Genomic DNA, 23,782 nt, shown 5'->3' with positions numbered 1-23,782 from the left:
TACTGTGACAGCCTCCAGATCCACTGCCCCAGGCCCCAGCAGCACGGTTATCACCACAACGGGCTCCAGTGTCTCTCCCTCAGCTTCCAGTGAAATGTCTACAGTGACATCCTCCAGCTCCACTGCCCCAGACACCAGCAGCATGGTTATCACCACAACGGGCCCCAGCAGCACAGTTACCACAACCCACTCCAGCACGACAGAGACCATAACGGGCTCCAGTGTCTCTCCCTCAGCATCCAGTGAAACCTCTACAGTGACAGCCTCCAGCTCCACTTCCGCAGGCCCCAGCAGCACGGCTATCACCACAATGGGCTCCAGTGTCTCTCCCTCAGCTTCCAGTGAAACCTCTACAGTGACATCCTCCAGCCCCACTGCCCCAGCCACCAGCAGCACGGTTATCACCACAACGGGCCCCAGCAGCACAGTTATCACAACCCACTCCAGCATGACAGAGACCATAACGAGCTCCAGTGTCTCTCCCTCAGCGTCCAGTGAAACCTCTACTGTGACAGCCTCCAGCCCCACTGTCCCAGGCCCCAGCAGCACGGTTATCACCACGCTGGGCTCCAGTGCCTCTCCCTCAGCGTCCAGTGAAACATCTACAGTTAAGTCTTCCAGCTCCACTGCACCAGCCACAAGCAGCACGGCTATCACAACCCACTCCAGCATGACAGAGAGCACAACGGGTTCCAGTGTCTCTCCCTCAGCATCCAGTGAAACCTCTACAGTGACATCCTCCACTCCTACTGCCCCAGGCCCCAGCAACACGGCTATCACCACAACGGGCTCCAGTGTCTCTCCCTCAGCTTCCAGTGAAATGTCTACAGTGACATCCTCCAGACCCACTGCCCCAGGCCCCAGCAGCACCGCTATCACCACAACGGGCTCCACTGTCTCTCCCTCAGCATCCAGTGAAACGTCTACAGTGACAGCCTCCAGTCCCACTGTCCCAGGCCCCAGCAGCACGGTTATCACAACCCACTCCAGCACGACAGAGACCACAACGGGCAGCAGTGCCTCTCCCTCAGTGTCAAGTGAAACATCTGCAGTGACAGCCTCCAGACCCACTGCCCCAGGAACCAGCAGCATGGTTATCACAACCCACTTCAGCACAACAGAGACCACAACGGGCAGCAGTGCCTCTCCCTCAGTGTCAAGTGAAACATCTGCAGTGACAGCCTCCAGCCCCACTGCCCCAGGAACCAGCAGCACAGTTATCACAACCCACTCCAGCATGACAGAGACCACAACGGGCAGCAGTGCCTCTCCCTCAATGTCCACTGAAACATCTGCAGTGACAGCCTCCAGCCCCACTGCCCCAGGAACCAGCAGCACAGTTATCACAACCCACTCCAGCACGACAGAGACCACAACGGGCACCAGTGTCTCTCCTTCAACGTCCAGTGAAACGTCTGCAGTGACAGCCTCTAGCCCCACTGCCCCAGGAACCAGCAGCACGGTTATCACAACCCACTCAAGCACAACAGAGACCACAACGGGCTCCAGTGCCTCTCCCTCAGCATCCAGTGAAACATCTGCAGGGACAGCCTCCAGCCCCACTGCCCCAGGCCCCAGCAGCACAGGTGTCACAACCAACTCCAGCATGACGGCGACCACAACGGGCACCACTGTCTCTCCTTCAACATCCACTGAAACGTCTGCAGTGACAGCCTCCAGCCCCACTGCCCCAGGCCCCAGCAGCACAGTTATCACAACCCACTCCAGCACAACGGAGACCATAACGGGCACCAGTGTCTCTCCTTCAACGTCCAGTGAAACGTCTACAGTGACAGCCTCCAGCCCCACTGTCCCAGGCCCCAGCAGCACGGTTATCACAACCCACTCCAGCACGACAGAGACCACAACGGGCAGCAGTGCCTCTCCCTCAGTGTCAAGTGAAACATCTGCAGTGACAGCCTCCAGCCCCACTGCCCCAGGAACCAGCAGCACGGTTATCACAACCCACTCCAGCACGACAGAGACCACAACGGGCACCAGTGTCTCTCCTTCAACGTCCAGTGAAACATCTGCAGTGACAGCCTCCAGCCCCACTGCCCCAGGCCCCAGCAGCACAGTTATCACAACTCACTCCAGCATGACAGAGACCACAACGGGCAGCAGTGCCTCTCCCTCAATGTCCACTGAAACATCTGCAGTGACAGCCTCCAGCCCCACTGCCCCAGGAACCAGCAGCACAGTTATCACAACCCACTCCAGCACGACGGAGATCACAACGGGCACCAGTGTCTCTCCTTCAATGTCCAGTGAAACGTCTGCAGTGACAGCCTCTAGCCCCACTGCCCCAGGAACCAGCAGCATGGTTATCACAACCCACTCAAGCACAACAGAAACCACAACGGGCTCCAGTGCCTCTCCCTCAGCATCCAGTGAAACTTCTGCAGGGACAGCCTCCAGCCCCACTGCCCCAGGCCCCAGCAGCACAGGTGTCACAACCCACTCCAGCATGACGGCGACCACAACGGGCACCACTGTCTCTCCTTCAACATCCAGTGAAACATCTGCAGTGACAGCCTCCAGCCCCACTGCCCCAGGCCCCAGCAGCACAGTTATCACAACCCACTCCAGCACAATGGAGACCATAACGGGCACCAGTGTCTCTCCTTCAACATCCAGTGAAACATCTGCAGTGACAGCCTCCAGCCCCACTGCCTCAGGAACCAGCAGCACGGTTATCACAACCCACTCCAGCACGATGGAGACCACAACGGGCAGCAGTGCCTCTCCCTCAGTGTCAAGTGAAACATCTGCAGTGACAGCCTCTAGCCCCACTGCCCCAGGAACCAGCAGCACGGTTATCACAACCCACTCAAGCACAACAGAGACCACAACGGGCTCCAGTGCCTCTCCCTCAGCGTCCAGTGAAACATCTGCAGTGACAGCCTCCAGCCCCACTGCCCCAGGAACCAGCAGCACAGTTATCACAACCCACTCCAGCGCGACGGAGACCACAACGGGCACCAGTGTCTCTCCTTCAACATCCGGCGAAACATCTGCAGTGACAGCCTCCAGCCCCACTGCCCCAGGCCTCAGCAGCACAGTTATCACAACTCACTCCAGCAAGACAGAGACCACAACGGGCAGCAGTGCTTCTCCCTCAGTGTCCAGTGAAACATCTGCAGTGACAGCCTCCAGCCCCACTGCCCCAGGCCTCAGCAGCACAGTTATCACAACTCACTCCAGCACGACAGAGACCACAACGGGCAGCAGTGCTTCTCCCTCAGTGTCCAGTGAAACATCTGCAGTAACAGCCTCCAGCCCCACTGCCCCAGGCCCCAGCAGCACAGTTATCACAACCCACTCCAGCACGACGGAGACCACAACGGGCTCCAGTGTCTCTCCCTCAGCGTCCAGTGAAACATCTGCAGTGACAGCCTCCAGCCCTACTGCCCCAGGTCCCAGCAGCACAGGTGTCACAACCCACTCCAGCACGACAGAGACCACAACGGGCTCCAGTGTCTCCCCCTCAGTGTCCAGTGAAACCTCTACAGTGACAGCCTCCAGCTCCACTGCCCCAGGCCCCAGCAGCACAGTTATCACCACAACGGGCTCCAGTGTCTCTCCCTCAGTGTCCAGTGAAACATCTGCAGTGACAGCCTCCAGCCCCACTGCCCCAGGAACCAGCAGCACGGTTATCACAACACACTCCAGCACGACTGAGACCACAACGGGCTCCAGTGTCTCTCCCTCAGCTTCCAGTGAAACCTCTACAGTGACAGCCTCCAGCCCCACTGCCACTAGTCCCAGTTCTACGGTAACCGTGGCAGAAACCACTTCATCGTCCTCCTCCCCCCTCACTACGCCTACATCAGAAGGGATCACTACTCCAACAACAATCAAAAGGACAACTCCGACAACTCCAACAACGCCTACTCCTGCCCCGTCGACAACCACGACCCCTACGACAACAAGGACAATCACTACTCCAACCACCCCAGGTTGGTGTCCCTATCTGGATCTTCCTGAATACCCGACATAGAATCTAATCTTTTTAAAAATGGTATTTGTTAAGCACCTACTACGTGCCAGGCAGTGTCCTAAACACTGGGATAGATACAATCTAATCCTGTTGGACATGATCCCTGTCCCACATGGGGCTCCCAGTCTTACTCCCTATTTGACAGATGTGGAAAGAGCCCGGGCTTTGGAGGCAGAGGTCATGGGTTCGAATCCCGGCTCCACCACATGTCTGCTGTGTGACCTTGGGCAAGTCACTTCACTTCTCTGAGCCTCAGTTACCTCATCCATACAATGGGGGTGTAGTCTGGGAGCCCCACGTGGGGCAACCTGATCACCTTGTATCCCCCCAGCGCTTAGAACAGTGCTTTGCACATAGTAAGCGCTTAACAAATGCCATCATTATCATAACTGAGGCCCAGAGAAGTGACAGGACTTGTCCAAGGTCACGTAGGCGACAAGTGGAGGAGCCAGGATTCGAACCCTGCCCCTTCTGACTCCCAAGCCTGTGCTCTAACCACTAGGCATTGCTGTTTCTCTTGCAGAAGTTAAACCCACTATTTTTGTTCTGGGACTTTGAGGAATTGCTTTCTTTTCCTTTTTTTCTTCCTTCTCCTCTCTTGGCTCCCTAGAAACATCCATCCCCCGTCACCTTCTTTTCCACTCTCACTTTGTGACTCTGTTATTTTTTCCTTTATCTCCTTATAGAGTCCTTCGTTTTTCCATAGCCCCCTAAACTTGAACCCGGGAGCCAGTTCTGACCTCTGGAACTGACCCCCAAGAAAACCGTGATGGACAAACATAAATCTGATCCCCAAGTAGAGCTGACTCTGGGTCTTCCCGAAGTCCCACGGTGAGCCGGTCATTGTTCAACCTCTCCCATCAATTCCCCAGGAGCAGCTCCTGGGCCCGGGATGCTGGAGGTGTTCCCAGGATGGCGGTTGTGGATTTAATCAATCCATGGTGTTTATTGAGCGCCTACTGTGTGCAGAGCACTGGACTAAACGCTTGGGAGAGGACAGTACAACAGAGTCGGTAGGCACGGTCCCTGCCCCGAATGAGCAGACAGTCTAGGGAAGAGCTCTTTCTCTCACTCACTCACTCTCTCTCCCTCTGTCTCTCGCTCGCTCATTCTCTCTCACTCTCACTCACTGTCTTCCTCTCTCTCACTCACTTTCTCACTCTCACTTTCTCACCCTCACTCTCTTCCTCTCTCACTCACTCACCCTCTCTCTTTCTCTCACTCCCTTTTCTCTCCTCTCCCTCATTTACTCTCTTGCTCTCTCACTCACTCTTTCTCTCTCTCCCTCACTCTCTCCTTCTCTCATTCTCTTTCTCCCTCAGTCACTCTCAATCTTCTCCCTCTCCCTCACTCATTCTCTCTTTCACTCTCATTCTCTCACTTTCACTCTCTCTCTTCCTCTCTCCCACTCTTTTCCTCTCTCCCTCACTCACCCTCTCTCTCTCCCTCACTCTCTCACTCTTTCTCACTCCCTTTTCTCTCCTCTCTCACTCTCTCCATCTCTGTCTTTCTCCTTCATTAACTCACTTTCTCTCTCACTCTCTCACTCCTTCTCTCACTCTCTTTTCTCTCCTCTTTCCCTCTCTCACATTCTCTCACTCTCTCCATCTAACTCCCTCATTCACTCTCTCCCTTTCACTCTCACTCACTCTCTTTCTCACTCACTCTCTCTCTTTCTCTCTCTCACTCTCTCCTCTCATCCTCCTTCTCCCTCATTCACTCTCACTCCCTCTCCCTCACTCATTCTCTCTTTCACTCTCACTCTGTCTCACGTTCACTCACTCTCACTCTTTCTCTTTCACTCAGTCTCACTCACTGTCTTCATCTCTCTCATTCACTTTCTCACTCTCATTTTGTCTTTCACTCTCACTCTCTCTCTCACCCATGCTCTCTTCCCCTCTCCCTCACTCACCCTTTCTTTCTCTCTCCCTCACTCTCTCTTTCACTCTTTCTCTCGCTCTCTTTTCTCTCCTCTCTCCCTCTCTCATGTTCTCTCACTCTCTCCATCTCTCTCTTTCCCTCTCACTCTGACTCACTCTCTTTCTCTCATTCACTCTCACTCTGTCACTCCCTTTCTCCTTCTCTCTCACTCACTCTCTCTTTCTCCCTCATTCACTCTCACTCTCTCGCTCCCTTTCTTTTTCTCTTGCTCCCTCTTTCTCTCACTCACTTTCTCTCTCCCCCTCTCCCTCACTCACTCTTTCTTTCTCTCTCCTTCTCCCTCATTCACTCTCACTCTCTCACTCCCTTTCTTTTTCACTCACTCCCTCTTTCTCTCACTCGCTCTCTCTCCCCCTCTCCCTCACTCACTCTTTCTTTCTCTCTCTTTCTCACACACATACTCACTCGCTCTCCCTCTCCCTCTTTCAGGATCCTGCCAGAATGAGGGTACATGGATTGGAGATTCCTGCCAGTGTCCCAGTGGTTTCAGTGGGACTCATTGTGAGTTTCCTGTGCCCAATCAGTGCCAAAATGGAGGCAACTGGAACGGAAGCCATTGCATCTGCCGCGTCCCTTATTCCGGCCCCAAGTGTGAACGGGTTGAGGAAACGGTGGCAATGGGTAAGTCAGGTCTTCTTCTCTCCTGCCAAATTGGGATTCACTTTCACCTCCCCTCACCCTTTTTTTATGGTATTTGTTAAGCATTTACTATGCATATTCAATTCATTCAATCGTATTTATTGAGCAATTACTGTGTGCATAGCACAGTACTTGGGAGAGAACAATATAACAACAAACACTCACATTCCCTGTCTATAACAAGCTTACAGTCTAGAGGGGGAGACAGATATTAATAGAAATTAGTAAATGACAGATGTGGACGTAAGTGCTGTGGGACTGGTGGGGCAATCAATATAAGGAGGAGGAGAAGGAGGAGGAGAAGGAGGAGGAGAAGGAAGAGGAGAAGGAGGAGAAGAAGGAGGAGAAGGAGGAGAAGGAGGAGGAGAAGAAGGAGGAGAAGAAGGAGGAGAAGGAGGAGAAGAAGAAGGAGGACTTGCTCAATATAGGGAGCAAGTCAGGGTAACACAGAAGAGAGTGGGAGAAGAGGAAAGGAGGGTTTAGTCAGGGAAGGCCTCTGGAGGAGATGGGCCTTCAATAAGACTTTGAACAGCTAAAGAGTCATTGTCTGTCAGATTCGAGGAGAAAGGGCATCCCGGGCCAGAGGCAGGACTTGGGCAGGGGTGTGGTGGTTAGATAGGAGAGATTAAGTGACAGTGAGAAGGTTGGCATTAAGAGGAGCAAAGTGTGAGGGCTGGATTGGAGTAGAAGAGCAGTGAGGTGAGGTAAGAGGGGGCAAGGTGATGGAGGGCTTTAAAGCTAATGCTGAGGAGTTTTTGTTTGATGCTTAGGTGGATGGGCAACCATCGGTGGTTCTTGAGAAGCGGAAAACATATCCTGAGTGTTTTTATAGAAAAATGATCCAGGCAGCAGAGTGAAGTATGGACTGGTGTGGGGAGAGACAGGAGGCTGTGGTGGGGACGGGGGAAGGGATGTCAGTGAGGAGGCCGATGCAGTAATCCTGGCAGGATAGGATGAATGATTGGATTAACTTGGTTGCAGTTTGGATGGAGAGGAAAGGAAGGATTTGAGTGATGTTGTGAAGGTGGAAGCAATGGGATGAACATGTGGATTGAATATGTGGGTTGAATAATAATGATGGTATTTGTTAAGCGCTTATTATGTGCCAAGCACAGAGAGGAGTCAAGGATTCATTCAATTCACTCATTCAGTCGGATTTATTCATTCGCTCAATCATATTTATTGAGCGCTTACTGTGTGAAGAGCACTGTAGTAAGTGCTTAGGAGAGTACAATACAAGTGACTTGCCTAAGGTCACAGCACCAAGGTTACAGGCTTTTGAGACAGGAAGTGTGGTGGTCCGTCTATAGTGATGGGAAAGTCAGGGGGAGGACAGGATTTGGGCGGGAAGATAAGAAGTTCTGTTTTCGACAGATTAAGTTCGAGGTGACGGGAGGACATCCAAGTAGAGATGTCTTGAAGGCAGGAGGAAATGTGAGACTGCAGAGAGGGTAAGAGAAGGCGGAAGGAAATGTGAGACTGAAGAGAGGGTAAGAGACAGATCAGGGCTGGAGATGTAGATTTGGGAATCATCCGCACAGAGGTGATAGTTGAAGCCATGAGAGTGAATGAGTTCTCCAAGGGAATGGGTGTAGATGGAGAATAAAAGGGGACCCAGAATTGAATTTTTAGGGACCCCCCACTGTTAGAGGGTGGAAGGGGGAGGAGGAGCCCTCAGAAGAGATGGAGAACGAGTGGACAGAGAGATAGGAGGAGAACCAGGAGAGGACGGCGTCAGTGAAGCCGAGGTTGGATAATGTTTCCAGGAGAAGGGGGTGGTCGACAGTGCTCCGACAGTTTGAAGGTCGAAGAGGATTAGGATGGAATAGAGGCCTTTGGATTTGGCAAGAAGGTGACCAGGCACTGTACTAAGCGCTTGGGCAGATAGAAACTAATCCGGTTGGACACAGTCCGTGTCCCATGCGGGGCTTCACAGTCTCCATCCCTGTTTTACAAATGAAGGAACCAAACCCAGAGAAGTGAAGTGACTTGCCCAAGGTCACGCAGCAGACAAACGGTGGGGCCGGGATTAGAACTCAGGTCCTTTTGGCTCCCAGACCCGGGCTGTTTCCACTAGGTCACGCTGCTTCTCTTATTGACTGGCGATTGGGTCTGTCGTTTCTCATAGAGACACCACCAGAGAACGTCACCGCCAAAGTGGAGGTGACCGTGAAGATCACAAGCCAAAATTACACAGAGGATCTTCAAGACACGGAATCGGAGGCCTACAAGGAATTTTCAAAAACTTTTGAAGATTTCGTAAGTGGCGGCGGCGGGAAGGGGGCCAGGTTGGGTGGGGGATTCTCATCCGGGACTCTTTGGATCCTCCTGGGGAAACACAACCCCTCAAATTTCTTGGGGGACACAGCCCAGGACTTTATCCAGTAGGTCACAAATGTCCACAGAGAGTGTCCGATGACACACAACTTAATAAACACCATTTCTGCTACTTCTATTACTGCTACTGCTACTACTTCTTAAGTTACCTAACTTCTCTGTGCCTCAGTTCCCTCACCTGGAAAATGGGAATAGAGACTGTGAGCCCTGTGGGGGACAGGGACTGTGTCCAACCCGATTTCCTTGTATTTATCTCAGCTCTTAGTACAATCCCTGAAGAGCTGAACAAATACCACCGTAATTATTGTTCACTCATTCATTCATTCATTCATTCAACCGTGCTTACTGTGTGCAGAGCACTGTACTAAGCGTTTGGAAAATACAATTTGGCAACAGATAGGGACAATCCCTACCCAACAACAGGCTCACGGTCTAGAAGGGGGAGCGAGACTGTGAACCCCACTTGGGACAGAGACTGGGTTCATACCAACTCGCTTGTCTCCCCCCGCTCCCAGCGCTTAGTACAGTGCCTGGAACAAAGTAAGTGCTTAACAAATACCATTACCATTATCATTATCATTATTATTATTATTATTATTGACAGGGACTGCATCTGACCTGATTAGGGCTTTGCACATAGTAAGCGCTTAATAAATGTCGTTATTATTATTATTATTATTAGTTTATATCTACCCCAGTGCTTGGAAGTGTCGGGCTGAGGGAAGGGGCTTGGGAACTTGGAGGGTTCTTTATTCCCACTTCAGAAAAATCTGACAAGCGGCCCCCCCTCCCCCTTTAATCCTTTCAGATGGAAAATATTTACCAGGAAATCAAGGAGTATAAAGGTGTGAAGATTAAAGCCCTAAGGTGAGCATAAAGGGGCGACTGAGGACTGCTCAGATTATTCCTCTCACTTCCCCCATCACTCTCCTCTTTCCCACCCTTTTCTCCCCTGCTGCCGTGACCTCGGGCAAGTCACTTCCCTTCTCTGTGCCTCAGTTTCCTCAGCTGCACAGTGGGGTTTCGATTCCTCTTCTCCCTCCTCGGCCCGGTCGGTTCTATTCCACTTCTTCGTTCTCTCGCTCATTGGATCGTATTTACTGAGCGCTCACTGTGCGCAGAGCGCCGTACTAAGCGCTTGGGAGAGGACTGTATGATGACAAACAGACACGTTCCCTGCACCGGGGTGGGAATGGGGGATGAGGACGGCTGAGAGATCCAAGCTCCCGTTGAGCCTTAAAGAGGCTTAATGTTTGGGGTTCGGGTCTTCCCAACCACCGGAATATTAAATATTTTGCCCGCATGGGAGGACCAACATGGGAACATGAGGCTGGAGGACTTCATCAATGGCGACACACAGTAAGCCCTTAAAGAATACCATAATTATTCATCGTACCTTAATTATATAATTATAATTATAGCATTATTACTGCGTGCAGAGCACTGGATTAAGCACTTGGGCGAGTCTAATGTAACCAAGTTGGAAGACACGTTCCCTGCTCACAGCGAGCTTACAGTCTTAGGAAGCGGTGTCTTTTTTTGTCTTTTTAATGGTATCTGTTAAGCTCTTACTACGTGCCAGGCACTGTAGTAAGCGCTGGGGGTAGATACAAGGGGGTCTTCCCCTTCTAGACTGTGAGCCCGCTGTTGGGTAGGGACCGTTTCTATATGTTGCCAACTTGTACTTCCCAAGCGCTTAGTACAGTGCTCTGCACACAGTAAGCGCTCAATAAATACGATTGAATGAATGAATGAATAATCAGGTTAGACACAATCCCTGTCCCACATGGGGCTCACAGTCTTCATCCCCATTTTGCAGATGAGGTAACGGAGGCCCAGGGAAATGAGGTGACTTGCCCAAAGTCACACAGCAGACATGCAGCGGAGCCGGGATTAGAAGCCAGGTCCTCCATTCATTCATTCAATCGTATTTATTGAGTGCTTACTGTGTGCAGAGCACTGGACTAAACGCTTGGAAAGTATGATTCATTCATTCATTCAATCGTATCTATTGAGCGCTTACTGTGTGCAGAGCACTGGACTAAGTGCTTGGGAAGTACAAGTTGGCAACATATGGAGATGGTCCCTACCCAACAGTGAGCTCACAGTCTAGAAGGGGGGAGACAGACAAGAAAACAAAGTAAAACAAGTAGACAGGCATTCATTCATTCATTCATTCATTCAATCGGATTTATTGAGCGCTTACCGTGTGCATTGCACTGTATTAAGCGCTTGGAAAGTTCTGTACTTCTGGGAGTCCTTCTGACCCCAGGCCCAGGCTGTAGCCACTAAGCCATGCGACTTCTCAAAGCATATTCATCCCTCTTCTCCAGGAGGGCATAGAGGGCATTTGCCCATTTGCTGTCAGAGCGTAAGCTCCTTGTGAACAGGGAATGTATCTACCAACTCAACAGGAATGTCCTCTCCCAAGCGCTTAGTCCAGCGTTCTGCACACAGTAAGCACGCCACAGAGAAGCGGCACGGCCTAGTGGATAGACCCCGGGCCTGGGAATCTGGAAGACCTGGGTTTTCATCCTGGCACGGGTGACCTTGGACAAGTCACTTCGCTTCTCTGGGCCTCAGTTACTGCATCTGTAAAATGGGGACTAGAGACTGTGAACCCCCTGTGGGACAGGGATGGGTCCAACCTGATTATCTTGACTCTATCCCAGCGCTTAGAACAGTGCCTGGCACATAGTAAGTGCTTAACAGATGCCATAAAAAAAAAAAAACCCACCACCGATTGATTGATGATTGATTGATCGTTGGCTCCTGGCGGTCAGGGAATGCTTCGACTAACTCTTTGCATGTCCTCACAATTAGTCCACCCTGTAAGCACTCAATCTATATGCTTAGAACAGGGCTTAAACATTTAAGCACTATTTAAGCACTATGCTTAAGCACAGATGCCGTAAAAAAAAACCCACCACCGATTGATCGATAATTGATTGATTGTTGGCTCCTTGCAGTCAGGGAAGGCTTCGACTAACTCTTTGCATGTCCTCGCAATTAGTCCACCCTGTAAGCACTCAATCTATATGCTTAGAACAGTGCTTAAATATTTAAGTAATATTTAAGCACTATGCTTAAGCGCACATAGTAAGCGCTTAACAAATACCATAAAAAAAACCCAACAGACTGTGCGCTCTCGTTAGGGGCAGGGATTGGGTCTTTTGTTCTCTCCCGAGCGCTGAGTGCTTTGCACACAGTAAGAGCTCATTAAATACGACCGAATGATGATGATGATGATGGTGGGGGCTTCATCTTGATCCAGATAGCAGCTCCCCTCCCCTCCCAAACCCGGCTTCCCTACGACGGGGTGGTTACTCTGGAGCTGGGCCTTGTCATTCATTCATTCATTCAATCGTATTTACTGAGCGCTTACTGTGTGCAGAGCACTGGACTAAGCGCTTGGGAAGTCCAAGTTGGTAACATATAGAGACAGTCCCTACCCAACAGCGGGCTCACAGTCTAGAAGGGGGAGACGGACAACAAAACAAAACAAAGCATATTTACAAAATAAAATAAATAGAAGATCCTCTATCCGCTGTCACGCAGTAGAGTTGCTAGACATTCATTCATTCATTCAATCAGTCGTATTTATTGAGCGTTGTCCGAACCAGATCACAATCTTGACTTCCTGCCTCCCTCAGTGAAGGCAGCATCATGGTGGAATACGATGTCATCTTGGAGAAAATATTCACCTCCGAATTCAAGAATGATTTTGAGGTCCTCACCAAGGAAGTAGAGGAGAGGATCGTAACTGCCACGCAAGGGAAGAATGAGAACTGCTCTTCAAGTAAGTTCCCTCTTTGCCCCCTGGAAACAGGGAGAAGTCACAGGAGAATAAAAATAATTGGGATATTTGTCAAGCGTTTACTAGGTGTCAGGCACTGTGCTGAGCGCTGGGGTGGTTAAGAGTAATAATGATGGCATTTATTAAGTGCTTACTATGTGCAGAGCACTGTTCTAGGAGCTGGGGAGGTTACAAAGTGATCAGGTTGTCCCACGGGGGGCTCACAGTCTTCATCCCCATTTTACAGATGAGGTAACTGAGGCCCAGAGAAGTGAAGTGTCTTGCCCAAGGTCACACAGCAGACAAATTAGAGAAGCAGCATGGCTCAGTGGAAAGAGCCTGGGCTTGGGAGTCAGAGGTCATGGGTTCTAATCCCAGCTCTGCCACTTCATTTATTCATTGTCATATTTATTGAGCGCTTACTGTGTGCAGAGCACTGTCCTAAGCGCTTGGGAAGTACAAGTTGGCAACATAGAGAGACGGTCCCTACCCAACAGCGGGCTCACACTTGTCAGCCGTGTGACTTTGGGCAAGCCACTTAACTTCTCTGGGCCTCAGTTACCTCCTCTGTAAAATGGGGATTAAGACTGAGAGCCCCTTGTGGGCTAGGAATCATAGCCAGTCTGATTGGCCTGAAACTACTTCAGCGCTTAGTACAGTGCTCTGCACACAGCAAGCACTCAATAAACACGATTGAACGAACAAATACAGTGCCCGGCATACGCAGCGTGGCTCAGGGGAAAGAGCCCGGGCTTTGGAGTCAGAGGTCATGGGTTCAAATCCCGGCTCCTCCAGTTGTCAGCTGTGTGACTTTGGGCAAGTCACTTCACTTCTCTGGGCCTCAGTTACCTCATCTGTAAAATGGGGATTAAGACTGTGAGCCCCCCATAGGACAACCTGATCACCTTGTAGCCTCCCTAGTGCTTAGAAAAGTGCTTTGCACATAGTAAGCGCTTAATAAATGCCATTATTATTATTAAATACCATAAAAACAAAGAGTGGGAGGTGGAGAGGGCTCTGAAAGAGAAGAAGGAAGCTGTTTAAGGGTTGGATCGTTAGCCCAGTTCCACTCAATGAGGACGAAGTTGGTGAGGGGGGAGAATGTGAGTGAATTTGTGTGCGTTTGTGTGTGTGTTTCTCCCTAGCTTCCTTGTGCTTCAGTCCCGAGGCCACCCAGGTGAAGGAAACGACCTTTACTTATGATCCTGAAAGTGAGTGACTTGGGGGGCATCGGGGGGAGGACAGGGAGGGTCCCGGGGCTGCAGGGGGCTGACCTCTCTCCCCTTCGCCTCACAGAGGACTGCAAAGAGAAGGTCGGGAAAGATTACGCCCCCTTCTACTCCATCATCTACGTGAACAACAAGCCCAAATGCCTGAACAACTGCAGCAGCGAGTCGGCCTGGTTCGTTCAGTGCAACTGGGGGCAGTGCCGGCTGGAACGAAGCGGTCCCCGTTGCTTGTGAGTGTCCCCCAAATCCCACCCCGGACGCTCTCAGGAACCCCTTCCTTCCCCTCCTCCCTCCCGTCGCCTTCCCTCCACGGGCAGAAGGCCCACCCACTGGGGGACCACCCCCAGAGCCCCCCAAATCCTCAGCCCCAAGTCCCCATCAATCAATCAATCAATCAGTCAATCGTATTTATTGAGCGCTTACTATGTGCAGAGCACTGTACTAAGCACTTGGGAAGTACAAATTGGCAACATATAGAGATAGTCCCTACCCAACAGTGGGCTCACAGTCTAAAAGGGGGAGACGGAGGACAAAACCAAACATACTAACAAAATAAAATAAATAGAATAGATAGGTACAAGTAAAATAAATAAATAAATAAATAGAGTAATAAATCGCTGCCTGGCCAGCATGACTTGGTGGCTAGAACCCGGGCCTGGGTAGACTGTGAGCCCGTTGTTGGGTAGGGACCGTCTCTATATGTTGCCAACTTGTACTTCCCCAGCGCTTAGTACAGTGCTCTGCACACAGTAAGCGCTCAATAAATACCATTGAATGAATGAATGAATGAATGAATCATCAATCGTATTTATTGAGCGCTTACTATGTGCAGAGCACCGTACTAAGCGCTTGGGAAGTACAAATTGGCAACATATAGAGACAGTCCCTACCCAACAGTGGGCTCACAGTCTAAAAATGAATGAATAAAATAAATAAATGAAAAATAAATAAAAAGGAATGAATGAATGGCTAGAGCCCCGGCCTGGGTAGACTGTGAGCCCGTTGTTGGGTAGGGACCGTCTCTATATGTTGCCAACTTGTACTTCCCAAGCGCTTAGTACACTTAGCACACAGTAAGCACTCACTAAATACTATTGAATGAATGAATGAATGTCAGGAGGTCAGGAGTCCTGATCCCAGCTCCGCCATTTGTCTGCCGAGTGACCTTGGCTAAGTCACTTCACTTCGCCGGGCCTCGGTTCCCTCATCTGGAAAATGGGGATTAAGGCTGTGAGCCGCATGGGGGGTAGGGGCTGTGTCCAACTTGATCCACTTGTATCTACCCCAGTGCTTAGCACATAGTAAGCGTTGTTTAACAAATACCACTGTTATCATTTCCTGACTCCCTGTTTTCCAGTCAGGGGAGGGCCCTGAGAGGGAAGCCCCGTTGGCTGAGGTAGGAGCTCACTGTGGGTAGGGAATGTGACTGTTTATCGTTGTATACAATTATTGTTGTACTACAGAGAAGCAGCGTGGCTCAGTGGAAAGAGCACGGGCTTTGGAGTCAGAGGTCATGGGTTCGAAACCCGGCTCCACCACTTGTCAGCTGTGTGACTTTGGGCAAGTCACTTCACTTCTCTGGGCCTCAGTTACCTCATCTGTAAAATGGGGATGAAGCCTGTGAGCCCCACATGGGACAACCTGATCACCTTGTATCCCCTCCAGCGCTTAGAACAGTGCTTTGCACATAGTAAGCGCTTAATAAATGCCATCATTATTATTATTATTATTATTACTCTCCCAAGCGCTTAGTACAGCTTAGCGCAGCTGCTTGGGAAGCAGCGTGGCTCAGTGGAAAAAGCCCGGCCTTTGGAGTCAGAGGTCATGGGTTCGAATCCTGGCTCCGCCACTAGTCAGCTGTGTGACTTTGGGCAAGTCACTTAACTTCCCTGTGCCTCAGTTACCTCATCTGGAAAATGGGGATGAAAACTGGGAGCCCCCCGTGGGACAACCTGATCACCTTGTAACCTCCCCAGCGCTTAGAACAGTGCACATAGCAAGCGCTTAACATCATCATCATCAGTCGTATTTATGGAGCGCTTACTGTGTGCAGAGCACTGTACTAAGCGCTTGGGAAGTACAAGTTGGCAACAAATACCATCATTATTATTATTATTATAGTGCTCTGCGCGCAGTGGCATTCACTACATACGATTGAAGGAATGAATGAGTGCGGCCCCCCGCCCCCAGGCCTGGTGGTCACCGCGTCTCTCCCTCCTCCCGCAGCTGTTTAACCACGGACACCCACTGGTACCAGGGTTCGCGCTGTGACCACAGCGTGAAGAAGAGCGTGGTGTACGGCGGGGTGGGAGCGGCCGGCGCCGTGCTCTTGGTGGTCATCGCTCTCTTCTCCGTCTACACCATCAGAGTCCAGAGGACCAGACGCAGGTGAGCCACCCCCCACCCACCCAAGTCCAGCCAGGATGGGGCTGGGGGCCCGGAGGAGGGTCTGTACACCCCTCCGCGTCTAACCTAGCTCTCTTCCTCCCTTCAAAGCCTTACTGAGAGCTCACCTCCTCCAAGAGGCCTTCCCAGGCTGAACCCCCTTTTCCCTCTCCTCCCCGCCCTACCTCCTTCCCCTCCCCACAGCACCTGTATATAGGTATATATGTTTGTACGGATTTATTACTCTATTTTATTTGTACATATCTATTCTATTTATTTTATTTTGCTAATATGTTTTGTTTTGTTGTCTGTCTCCCCCTTCTATTTTACTTGTACATATCTATTCTATTTATTTGATTTTGCTAATATGTTTTGTTTTGTTGTCTGTCTCCCCCTTCTATTTTACTTGTACATATCTATTCTATTTATTTGATTTTGCTAATGTGTTTTGTTTTGTTGTCTGTCTCCCCCTTCTATTTTACTTGTACATATCTGTTCTATTTATTTTATTTTGTTAATATGTTTGGTTTTGTTGTCTGTCTCCCCCTTCTATTTTACTTGTACATATCTATTCTATTTATTTGATTTTGCTAATATGTTTTGTTTTGTTGTCTGTCTCCCCCTTCTATTTTACTTGTACATATCTATTCTATTTATTTGATTTTGTTAATGTGTTTTGTTTTGTTGTCTGTCTCCCCCTTCTATTTTACTTGTACATATCTATTCTATTTATTTGATTTTGTTAATATGTTTGGTTTTGTTGTCTGTCTCCCCCTTCTATTTTACTTGTACATATCTGTTCTATTTATTTTATTTTGTTAATATGTTTGGTTTTGTTGTCTGTCTCCCCCTTCTATTTTACTTGTACATATCTATTCTATTTATTTGATTTTGTTAATATGTTTTGTTTTGTTGTCTGTCTCCCCCTTCTATTTTACTTGTACATATCTGCTCTATTTATTTGATTTTGTTAATATGTTTTGTTTTGTTGTCTGTCTCCCCCTTCTATTTTACTTCTACATATCTATTCTATTTATTTGATTTTGTTAATGTGTTTGGTTTTGTTGTCTGTCTCCCCCTTCTATTTTACTTCTACACATCTATTCTATTTATTTGATTTTGTTAATATGTTTTGTTTTGTTGTCTGTCTCCCCCTTCTATTTTACTTCTACATATCTATTCTATTTATTTGATTTTGTTAATATGTTTGGTTTTGTTCTCTGTCTTCCCCTTCTAGACTGTGAGCCCACTGTTGGGTAGGGACCGTCTCTATAGGTTGCCAACTTGGGCTTCCCAAGCGCTTAGTACAGTGCTCTGCACACAGTAAGCGCTCAATAAATACGAATGAATGAATGAATGAATGAATGAATGAGGATGAAGACTGTGAGCCTCCTGTGGTAGAAGGACTGTGGCCAACCTGATCAGCTTGTATCTATCCAGTGCTTAGAACAGTGCCTGGCACATAGTAAGCGCATAACAAATACCATTAAAAAAAATAGGATCAGTAGGATGGACGCTGTCCCTGTCCCACGTGGTCCTCACGGTCAAAGTCAGAGGGAGAGGGGGGATGGAAAGCTTCCATTTGGCCGACATGGAGACCAAGGTACAGAGAAGCAGTGTGGCACAGTGGGTAGAGCTTCTAGACTGTGAGCCCACTGTTGGGTGGGGACCGTCTCTATATGTTGCCAACTTGTACTTCCCAAGCGCTTAGTACAGTGCTCTGCACACAGTAAGCGCTCAATAAATACGATTGAATGAATGAATGAACAGAGCACTGGCCCGAGAGGCAGAAGGTCATGGGTTCTAATCCTGGTTGTGGGACCTTGAGCAAGTCACCTCACTTCTCTGGACCATGGTTACTTCATTTTTACAACGGGGATGAAGGCTGTGAACCACATGTGGGACAGGGACTGTGTCCAACCTCGTTAATGTATCTTCCCCAGCCGCTTGGAACCATGCTTGGCACATAGTAAGCGCTTAACACGTACCATAATTATTATTATTAGAGTAAGCGCTCAGTAAATACGATCGAACGAACGGGGATCAGAACCCGTGTCCTCTGGCTGCGGTCGGCCCGGGCTCTTCCCACGAGGCTCCACTGTTTCGCCTGGCCTAAACACACTTTTAGACTGTGAGCCCACTGTTGGGTAGGGACCGTCTCTATGTGTTGCCAATTTGTACTTCCCAACCGCTTAGTACAGTGCTATGCACATAGTAAGCGCTCAATAAATACGATTGATGATGGCCTTATCTCACTCGCGGGCCCCCCGAAAGCTCCCCAGGGACCCCCAAACTCGGGAGCGTTCCCTCAGTCAAAGTGGCTTTCGTCAACAGGGAAAAGGACAGACAGGACAGGCACTTTCACAACGACAAGGAAATAGCTCCAGGGGCCTTCAGCAACGAGGGATTCGGGATGTGGGAAGGTAAGGGTTCCCCCTCTCCGGGTTCAGGGAAGCGAGCGGGGATTGGGGGCTTCAGGGGGACTCCGGGGGTGGAGAGGGAAGGGCAGATTCCAGGGCTTCGAGGAGGTGGCACTGCCCCCAGCCCTGAGGCCCGGTGCCCATCCCGATCTGATCCCTGCCACCCTAGTTTGCACTGCCGGGCATGGAGAGGGTGGAGGCGGAGAGGAAAGACGTCTTCCTCCGTCTACTTCTCCGCTTGTCCACTCAGTCCCTCTGGGGCTTTCCTCCTTTCAGCTGAAGACTTGGACCAGGATATCTACAACTTCCAGTTGGCGCTGGGAAACATCAACCCCGAGGAGAAGGTAAGGGGCTCGGGGCCCCCGGGATGTTAGGGGACGGCAGAAAGGGAGAGAGTCCCGGCTCTGTCGACCACTGGCAGTGCTTTGCACATAGTAAGCATTTAACAAACACCATTATTATTATTATTATTATTCTCTGGGCCTCAGTTACCGCTTCTGTAAAATGGGGATGAAGACAGTGAGCCCATGTGGATGTACACTGTCCAACCTGATTAGCTTGTATCCACCCCAGTGCATAGTACAGTGCCTGGCTCACAGAAAGCGCTTAACAAATACCACTATTATTATTATTGTTATTATTTGGCTTCCTTCCAGCCTCCCCCAGCTCTTATAATAATAATAATATAATGGCATTTGTTAAGCACTTACTCTGTGCAAATCACTGTTCTATGCGCTGGGGAGGTTACAAGGTGATCAGGTTGTCCCACGAGGCCCCCAAATGGCCCCATTTGACAGATGAGGTAACAGAGGCCCAGAGAAGTTAAGTGACTTGCCCGAAGTCACACAGCTGACAATTGGCATAGCCGGGATTTGAACCCATGACCTCTGACTCCAAGGCCTGGGCTCTTTCCACTGAGCCACACTGCTTCTCAGCTCTTGACCTGGTTCTTCAGTCAACCGATCAACATATGGTATCGCTTTGCACATAGTAAGTGCTATATGCTTTGCACATAGTAAGCACTTACTAAATGCCATTATTATTATTATTATTATTATTCATTAATATTAAAAGAAGCAATGTGGTCTAGAGGATAGACCCCGGGCTTGGGAGTCAGAAGGACCTGGTTTCTCATCCCGGCTCCACCACTTATCCGCTGGGTGACCTTGGGCAAGTCACTCCACTTCTCTGGGCCACAGTTACCTCTCATGTAAAATGAGGATGAAGATTGCTAGCCTCATGTGGCCTCATGTAGCCTCATATGAAGAGAAACAGCGTGGCTCAGTGGAAAGAGCCCGGGCTTGGGAGTCAGAGGATGTGGGTTCTAATCCCGACACAGCCACTAGTCAGCTTTGGGCAAGTCACTTCACTTCTCTGGGCCTCAGTCACCTCATCTGTAAAATGGGGATTAAAAGAGTGAGCCCCACGTGGGACAATCTGATTACCCTGTACCTACCCCAGTGCTTAGAAAAGTGCTTGGCACATAGTAAGCACTTAACAAACACCATCATTATCATCATTATTATTAGGAGAAGCAGCGTGGCTCAGTGGAAAGAGCCTGGGCTTTGGAATCAGAGATCATGGGTTCAAATCCCAGCTCTGCCAATTGTCAGCTGTGGGACTTTGGGCAAGTCACTTCACTTCTCTGGGCCTCAGTTCCCTCATCTGTAAAATGGGGATGAAGACTGTGAGCCCCCCATGGGACAACCTGATCTCCTCCCCAGAGCTTAGAACAGTGCTTTGAACATAGTAAGTGCTTAATAAATGCCATTATTATTATTATGCGGGACAGGGAATGTGTCCAACCTGATTAATTTGTTTCTACCCCACCGCTCAGTACAGTTCCTGGCACATAGTAACCGCTTTACAAATACTTAGAAAAAAGAAAAATAATTATATTAGGGTATCCGTTACACTTGGATAGGCTGCTCTCTGCTTCTCTGAATGGAAAGAAATCCCTTATCCCACCGCCGGCCCAACCCCAGCCCTAGCCTCACCCTGCCTTTCCACACCTCTCTCCAGATTCACATCCAGAGGCCTGAAGTGATGACAACACTCTGAAGGGAGAAGAAGTTTAACCAGGATTGAAGGGCACCCGGCTCCCCCTCTCCCTCCTCTCGCCGAGACGACGGAGCACCTCGATTGTCTTCAGAACAAAACACCTCTGCTCTGGATCGTGACCGGGCGTCTTCTCTCCAGCCGTCCGCCATCTCTCCCCGCTGTTCTCGGCTGCCTTCTCTCCAGAGCTGAGTTTGTGGGGAGAGGCCCGGTCCCCTCGAGATCTGAAACTAGGGGTAAAGACCAGAGGGCCGTTCGGCGGAAAGAGTTGAGGGCCGGAGGAGGAGAGCACGTCATCCCACCGTCTCGCCCCAATTTCCGAGCCCGGAGTCCGGCGGGGCTGGGAGGGGCCCACCCAGATGTCCGGCCCCCTGGGATTCTTCCACTCTCTGACTGGACCATCCTGGTCCTGGTGGTTCCAAAATCCGAATCCTCCCATCGGACCATTGTAACCTTCCTTCCGTGCTCTCTTCATCTCCGGCCTCTCTCTCCCTGGCTCAGGGCTGGCTCCTAAAGCCGTCTTCTTCATCCCTCTTTCCCTACGGCCCCCAGCCCCCAAATGTGATTAAGACCCTCTCCATCCTTCCTCATAGATTCCAGGCCCTTTCTTCCTCCATCGCTTCTCGGAAGCCTTATTCATCCCTTCTTCGGGACTTCCTAACCTTCTTTCTCCACCATCGTCTAGGATGCGTTCCCTCTCGACATCAATGGGGAAACCCTCCTCCCTCTCCTCTCTCCCGTCCTTTCCCCTCAACTCCCTCCCAGCCCTTTAGGTTTCACCAAATCTGAAGCTGAGACCAGTCACCTAGTCTCAGTGAGTCCAGAGAATCCCTGTGACCACTGGCTGCCATTTAGGAGTTGCCCTGTGACCGCTGCCCGCCCTTTTGGAGCTGCCCTGTCATCTCTGACCACAATGTTAGGGATACCACGACCTTCCTGGGTTGGGGACTCCCTTTCCCAGTTTTCCCTGTATTCCCTTCTCCCTCCTGGGCCCCGCCGTCAAAATTCCTTCTCCTCTTCTCCGTGGAAGCTTTCTCTCTCTTCCTCTCCTTTCTACCTCACATCCGCACCTGGCATTCTGTCCTGAGGACCCCAGAGAAACCCCACTCACTGCAAAAGTCACAGCCCCCCTGTAGTGGGAGGGAGGCAGCCTGCCCCCTGATAGCCCCCAGGACACCCTCAAAGCTCACCCAGATTTGGGGGGGTTTCATCACTGGATTGAAAGGACATTAGAGAAGCAGCATGGCCCAGTGAATACAGTCGAGGCCCGGGAGGGAGAAGAACCTAGGTTCTAATCCCAGCTCTGCCACATGTCTGCTGTTTGACTTTGGGCAAGCCACTTCACTTCTCTGTGCCTCAGTTTCCTCATCTGTAAAATGGGGATGAAGACCGCGAGCCTCACGTGGGACAGGAACTGTGTCCAGCCTGATTACCTTGAATCTACTCCAGCGCTTAGAACAGCCCACTGGTGGGTAGGGACTGTCTCTATATGTTGCCAACTTGTACTTCCCAAGCGCTTACTACAGTGCTCTGCACACAGTAAGCGCTCAATAAATACGATTGATGATGATGATGATAGTAAGCGCTTCACAAACACCATCATAATCATCGTCAACTCCAACCGGTTTTAAGGTGCTCCTTCCACGGCCTTTATTTTACAGCGTGGCCTAATGGGTAGAGCTGAGCCTGGCAGTCAGAAGGACCCGGGTTCTAATCCCAGCTCCGTCATTTGTCTTCTGGGTGAGCTTGGGCAAGTGACTTCACTTCTCGGGGCCTCAGTTCCCTCATCTGGAAAATGGGGATTAAGACGTGAGCCCTATGTGGGACAGGGATTTTGTACAACCCAGTACCTTCCCAGTGCTTACAACAGTGTCTGGCATGTAGTAAGTGTACCGTGTCCAACCCGCTTTGCTTGTATTCACCCCATCGCTTAGTACAATGCCTGGCACATAGCAAAGGCGATAATTATCAAGTGCTTAACAGATACTGCTTAGTAGATTCCCAGGCCCATGCTCTATCCACTGTGCCATACTGCTTCTAAATTCAGCAGCCACGATGAGGCAAAAATGAACCCCAAGATTGTAAGACTCCCAATTGTTTAAATCAATCAATCAATCAATCGTATTTATTGAGCGCTTACTGTGTGCAAAGCACTGTATTAAGCGCTTGGGAAGTACAAGTTGGCAACATATAGAGACAGTCCCTACTCAACAGTGGGCTCACAGTCTAAAAGTTTAAAATGGCACGCGTGTGGGATAGACTCATTTTAATCCAATTTTGGGTTTTCCAGGTTGGGAGTCATTCGCGTTTACCAGATCAATTTTCAATTTCAGCGAGAATCAGAATGCGGTAGCCCTCCTGAGCACCTCTCTTAGCAGCCGGACTCGTCGATTTATACTTCCCAAGTGTTTAGCACAGTGCTCTGCACCCAGTAAGCGCTCAATAAATACGATTGAATGAATGAATGAATGAATAGATGTCCTCTCCCACTCCAACCTAACCTGTGTACTTTGCTCCTCCAAAGGTCGGCCTCACCCTGAGCCCCTTTCTCAATTCACCTCCCTCTGACCCTTGACCCCTACCTCACGCCCTCCTTCCTCCCTGTAACATCCTCAACTAAGAGCGTAGTACAGTGCTCTGCACATAGTAAGCGCTCAATAAATACGATTGATGATGATCCTCCCCCCCACTTCAAATCCTCCAGACCCCAACTCTCTCCCCTCGTCGAAGCCCCCCTGAGACCCCGTCCCCCCCACCAGACTTTCCCCGATGAATCTTCCCCCTCCCACACCCCCACACCCCTTCGTTTCGCACACTCCAAGCGACCGGTAGCACTTTCATACTCTACTATTTAAGTATTTATTTATTCAGCCCTCCCTCCATCTTTCTATTATTTTTCTCCTCCAGCCTGGAAATTATTTTCTATCCGTCTGCCCCCTTGAAATCGTAAACTCCTCGAGGACAGGGACTGTGTCTT

At 50.1% G+C, this 23,782-nt stretch overlaps 1 protein-coding gene across 1 annotated transcript in view; it reads left to right on the top strand.

Moving 5' to 3' along the window:
- The first annotated feature begins 1,606 nt into the window (after positions 1-1,606).
- The window catches only part of LOC119946785 (mucin-5AC-like), a 31,654-nt gene continuing 9,478 nt past the window's right edge, over positions 1,607-23,782 (top strand). The window contains exons 1-14 of the mRNA XM_038768237.1: positions 1,607-3,775; positions 3,865-3,959; positions 4,873-4,901; positions 6,371-6,562; positions 8,709-8,839; positions 9,726-9,784; positions 12,571-12,716; positions 13,859-13,924; positions 14,010-14,172; positions 16,169-16,330; positions 18,662-18,750; positions 19,024-19,091; positions 21,307-21,366; positions 23,565-23,633. Of these exons, the coding sequence (XP_038624165.1) occupies positions 1,607-3,775; positions 3,865-3,959; positions 4,873-4,901; positions 6,371-6,562; positions 8,709-8,839; positions 9,726-9,784; positions 12,571-12,716; positions 13,859-13,924; positions 14,010-14,172; positions 16,169-16,330; positions 18,662-18,750; positions 19,024-19,091; positions 21,307-21,366; positions 23,565-23,633 (3,498 nt within the window). The remainder of the gene's footprint in view (positions 3,776-3,864; positions 3,960-4,872; positions 4,902-6,370; positions 6,563-8,708; positions 8,840-9,725; positions 9,785-12,570; positions 12,717-13,858; positions 13,925-14,009; positions 14,173-16,168; positions 16,331-18,661; positions 18,751-19,023; positions 19,092-21,306; positions 21,367-23,564; positions 23,634-23,782) is intronic.

Source organism: Tachyglossus aculeatus, chromosome Y4, assembly GCF_015852505.1.
Source record: "Tachyglossus aculeatus isolate mTacAcu1 chromosome Y4, mTacAcu1.pri, whole genome shotgun sequence".
Lineage (NCBI taxonomy): Eukaryota > Metazoa > Chordata > Mammalia > Monotremata > Tachyglossidae > Tachyglossus > Tachyglossus aculeatus.
The sequence above is the reverse complement of the archived record's forward strand: the minus strand, read 5'-3'. Positions and strand labels throughout refer to the sequence as shown.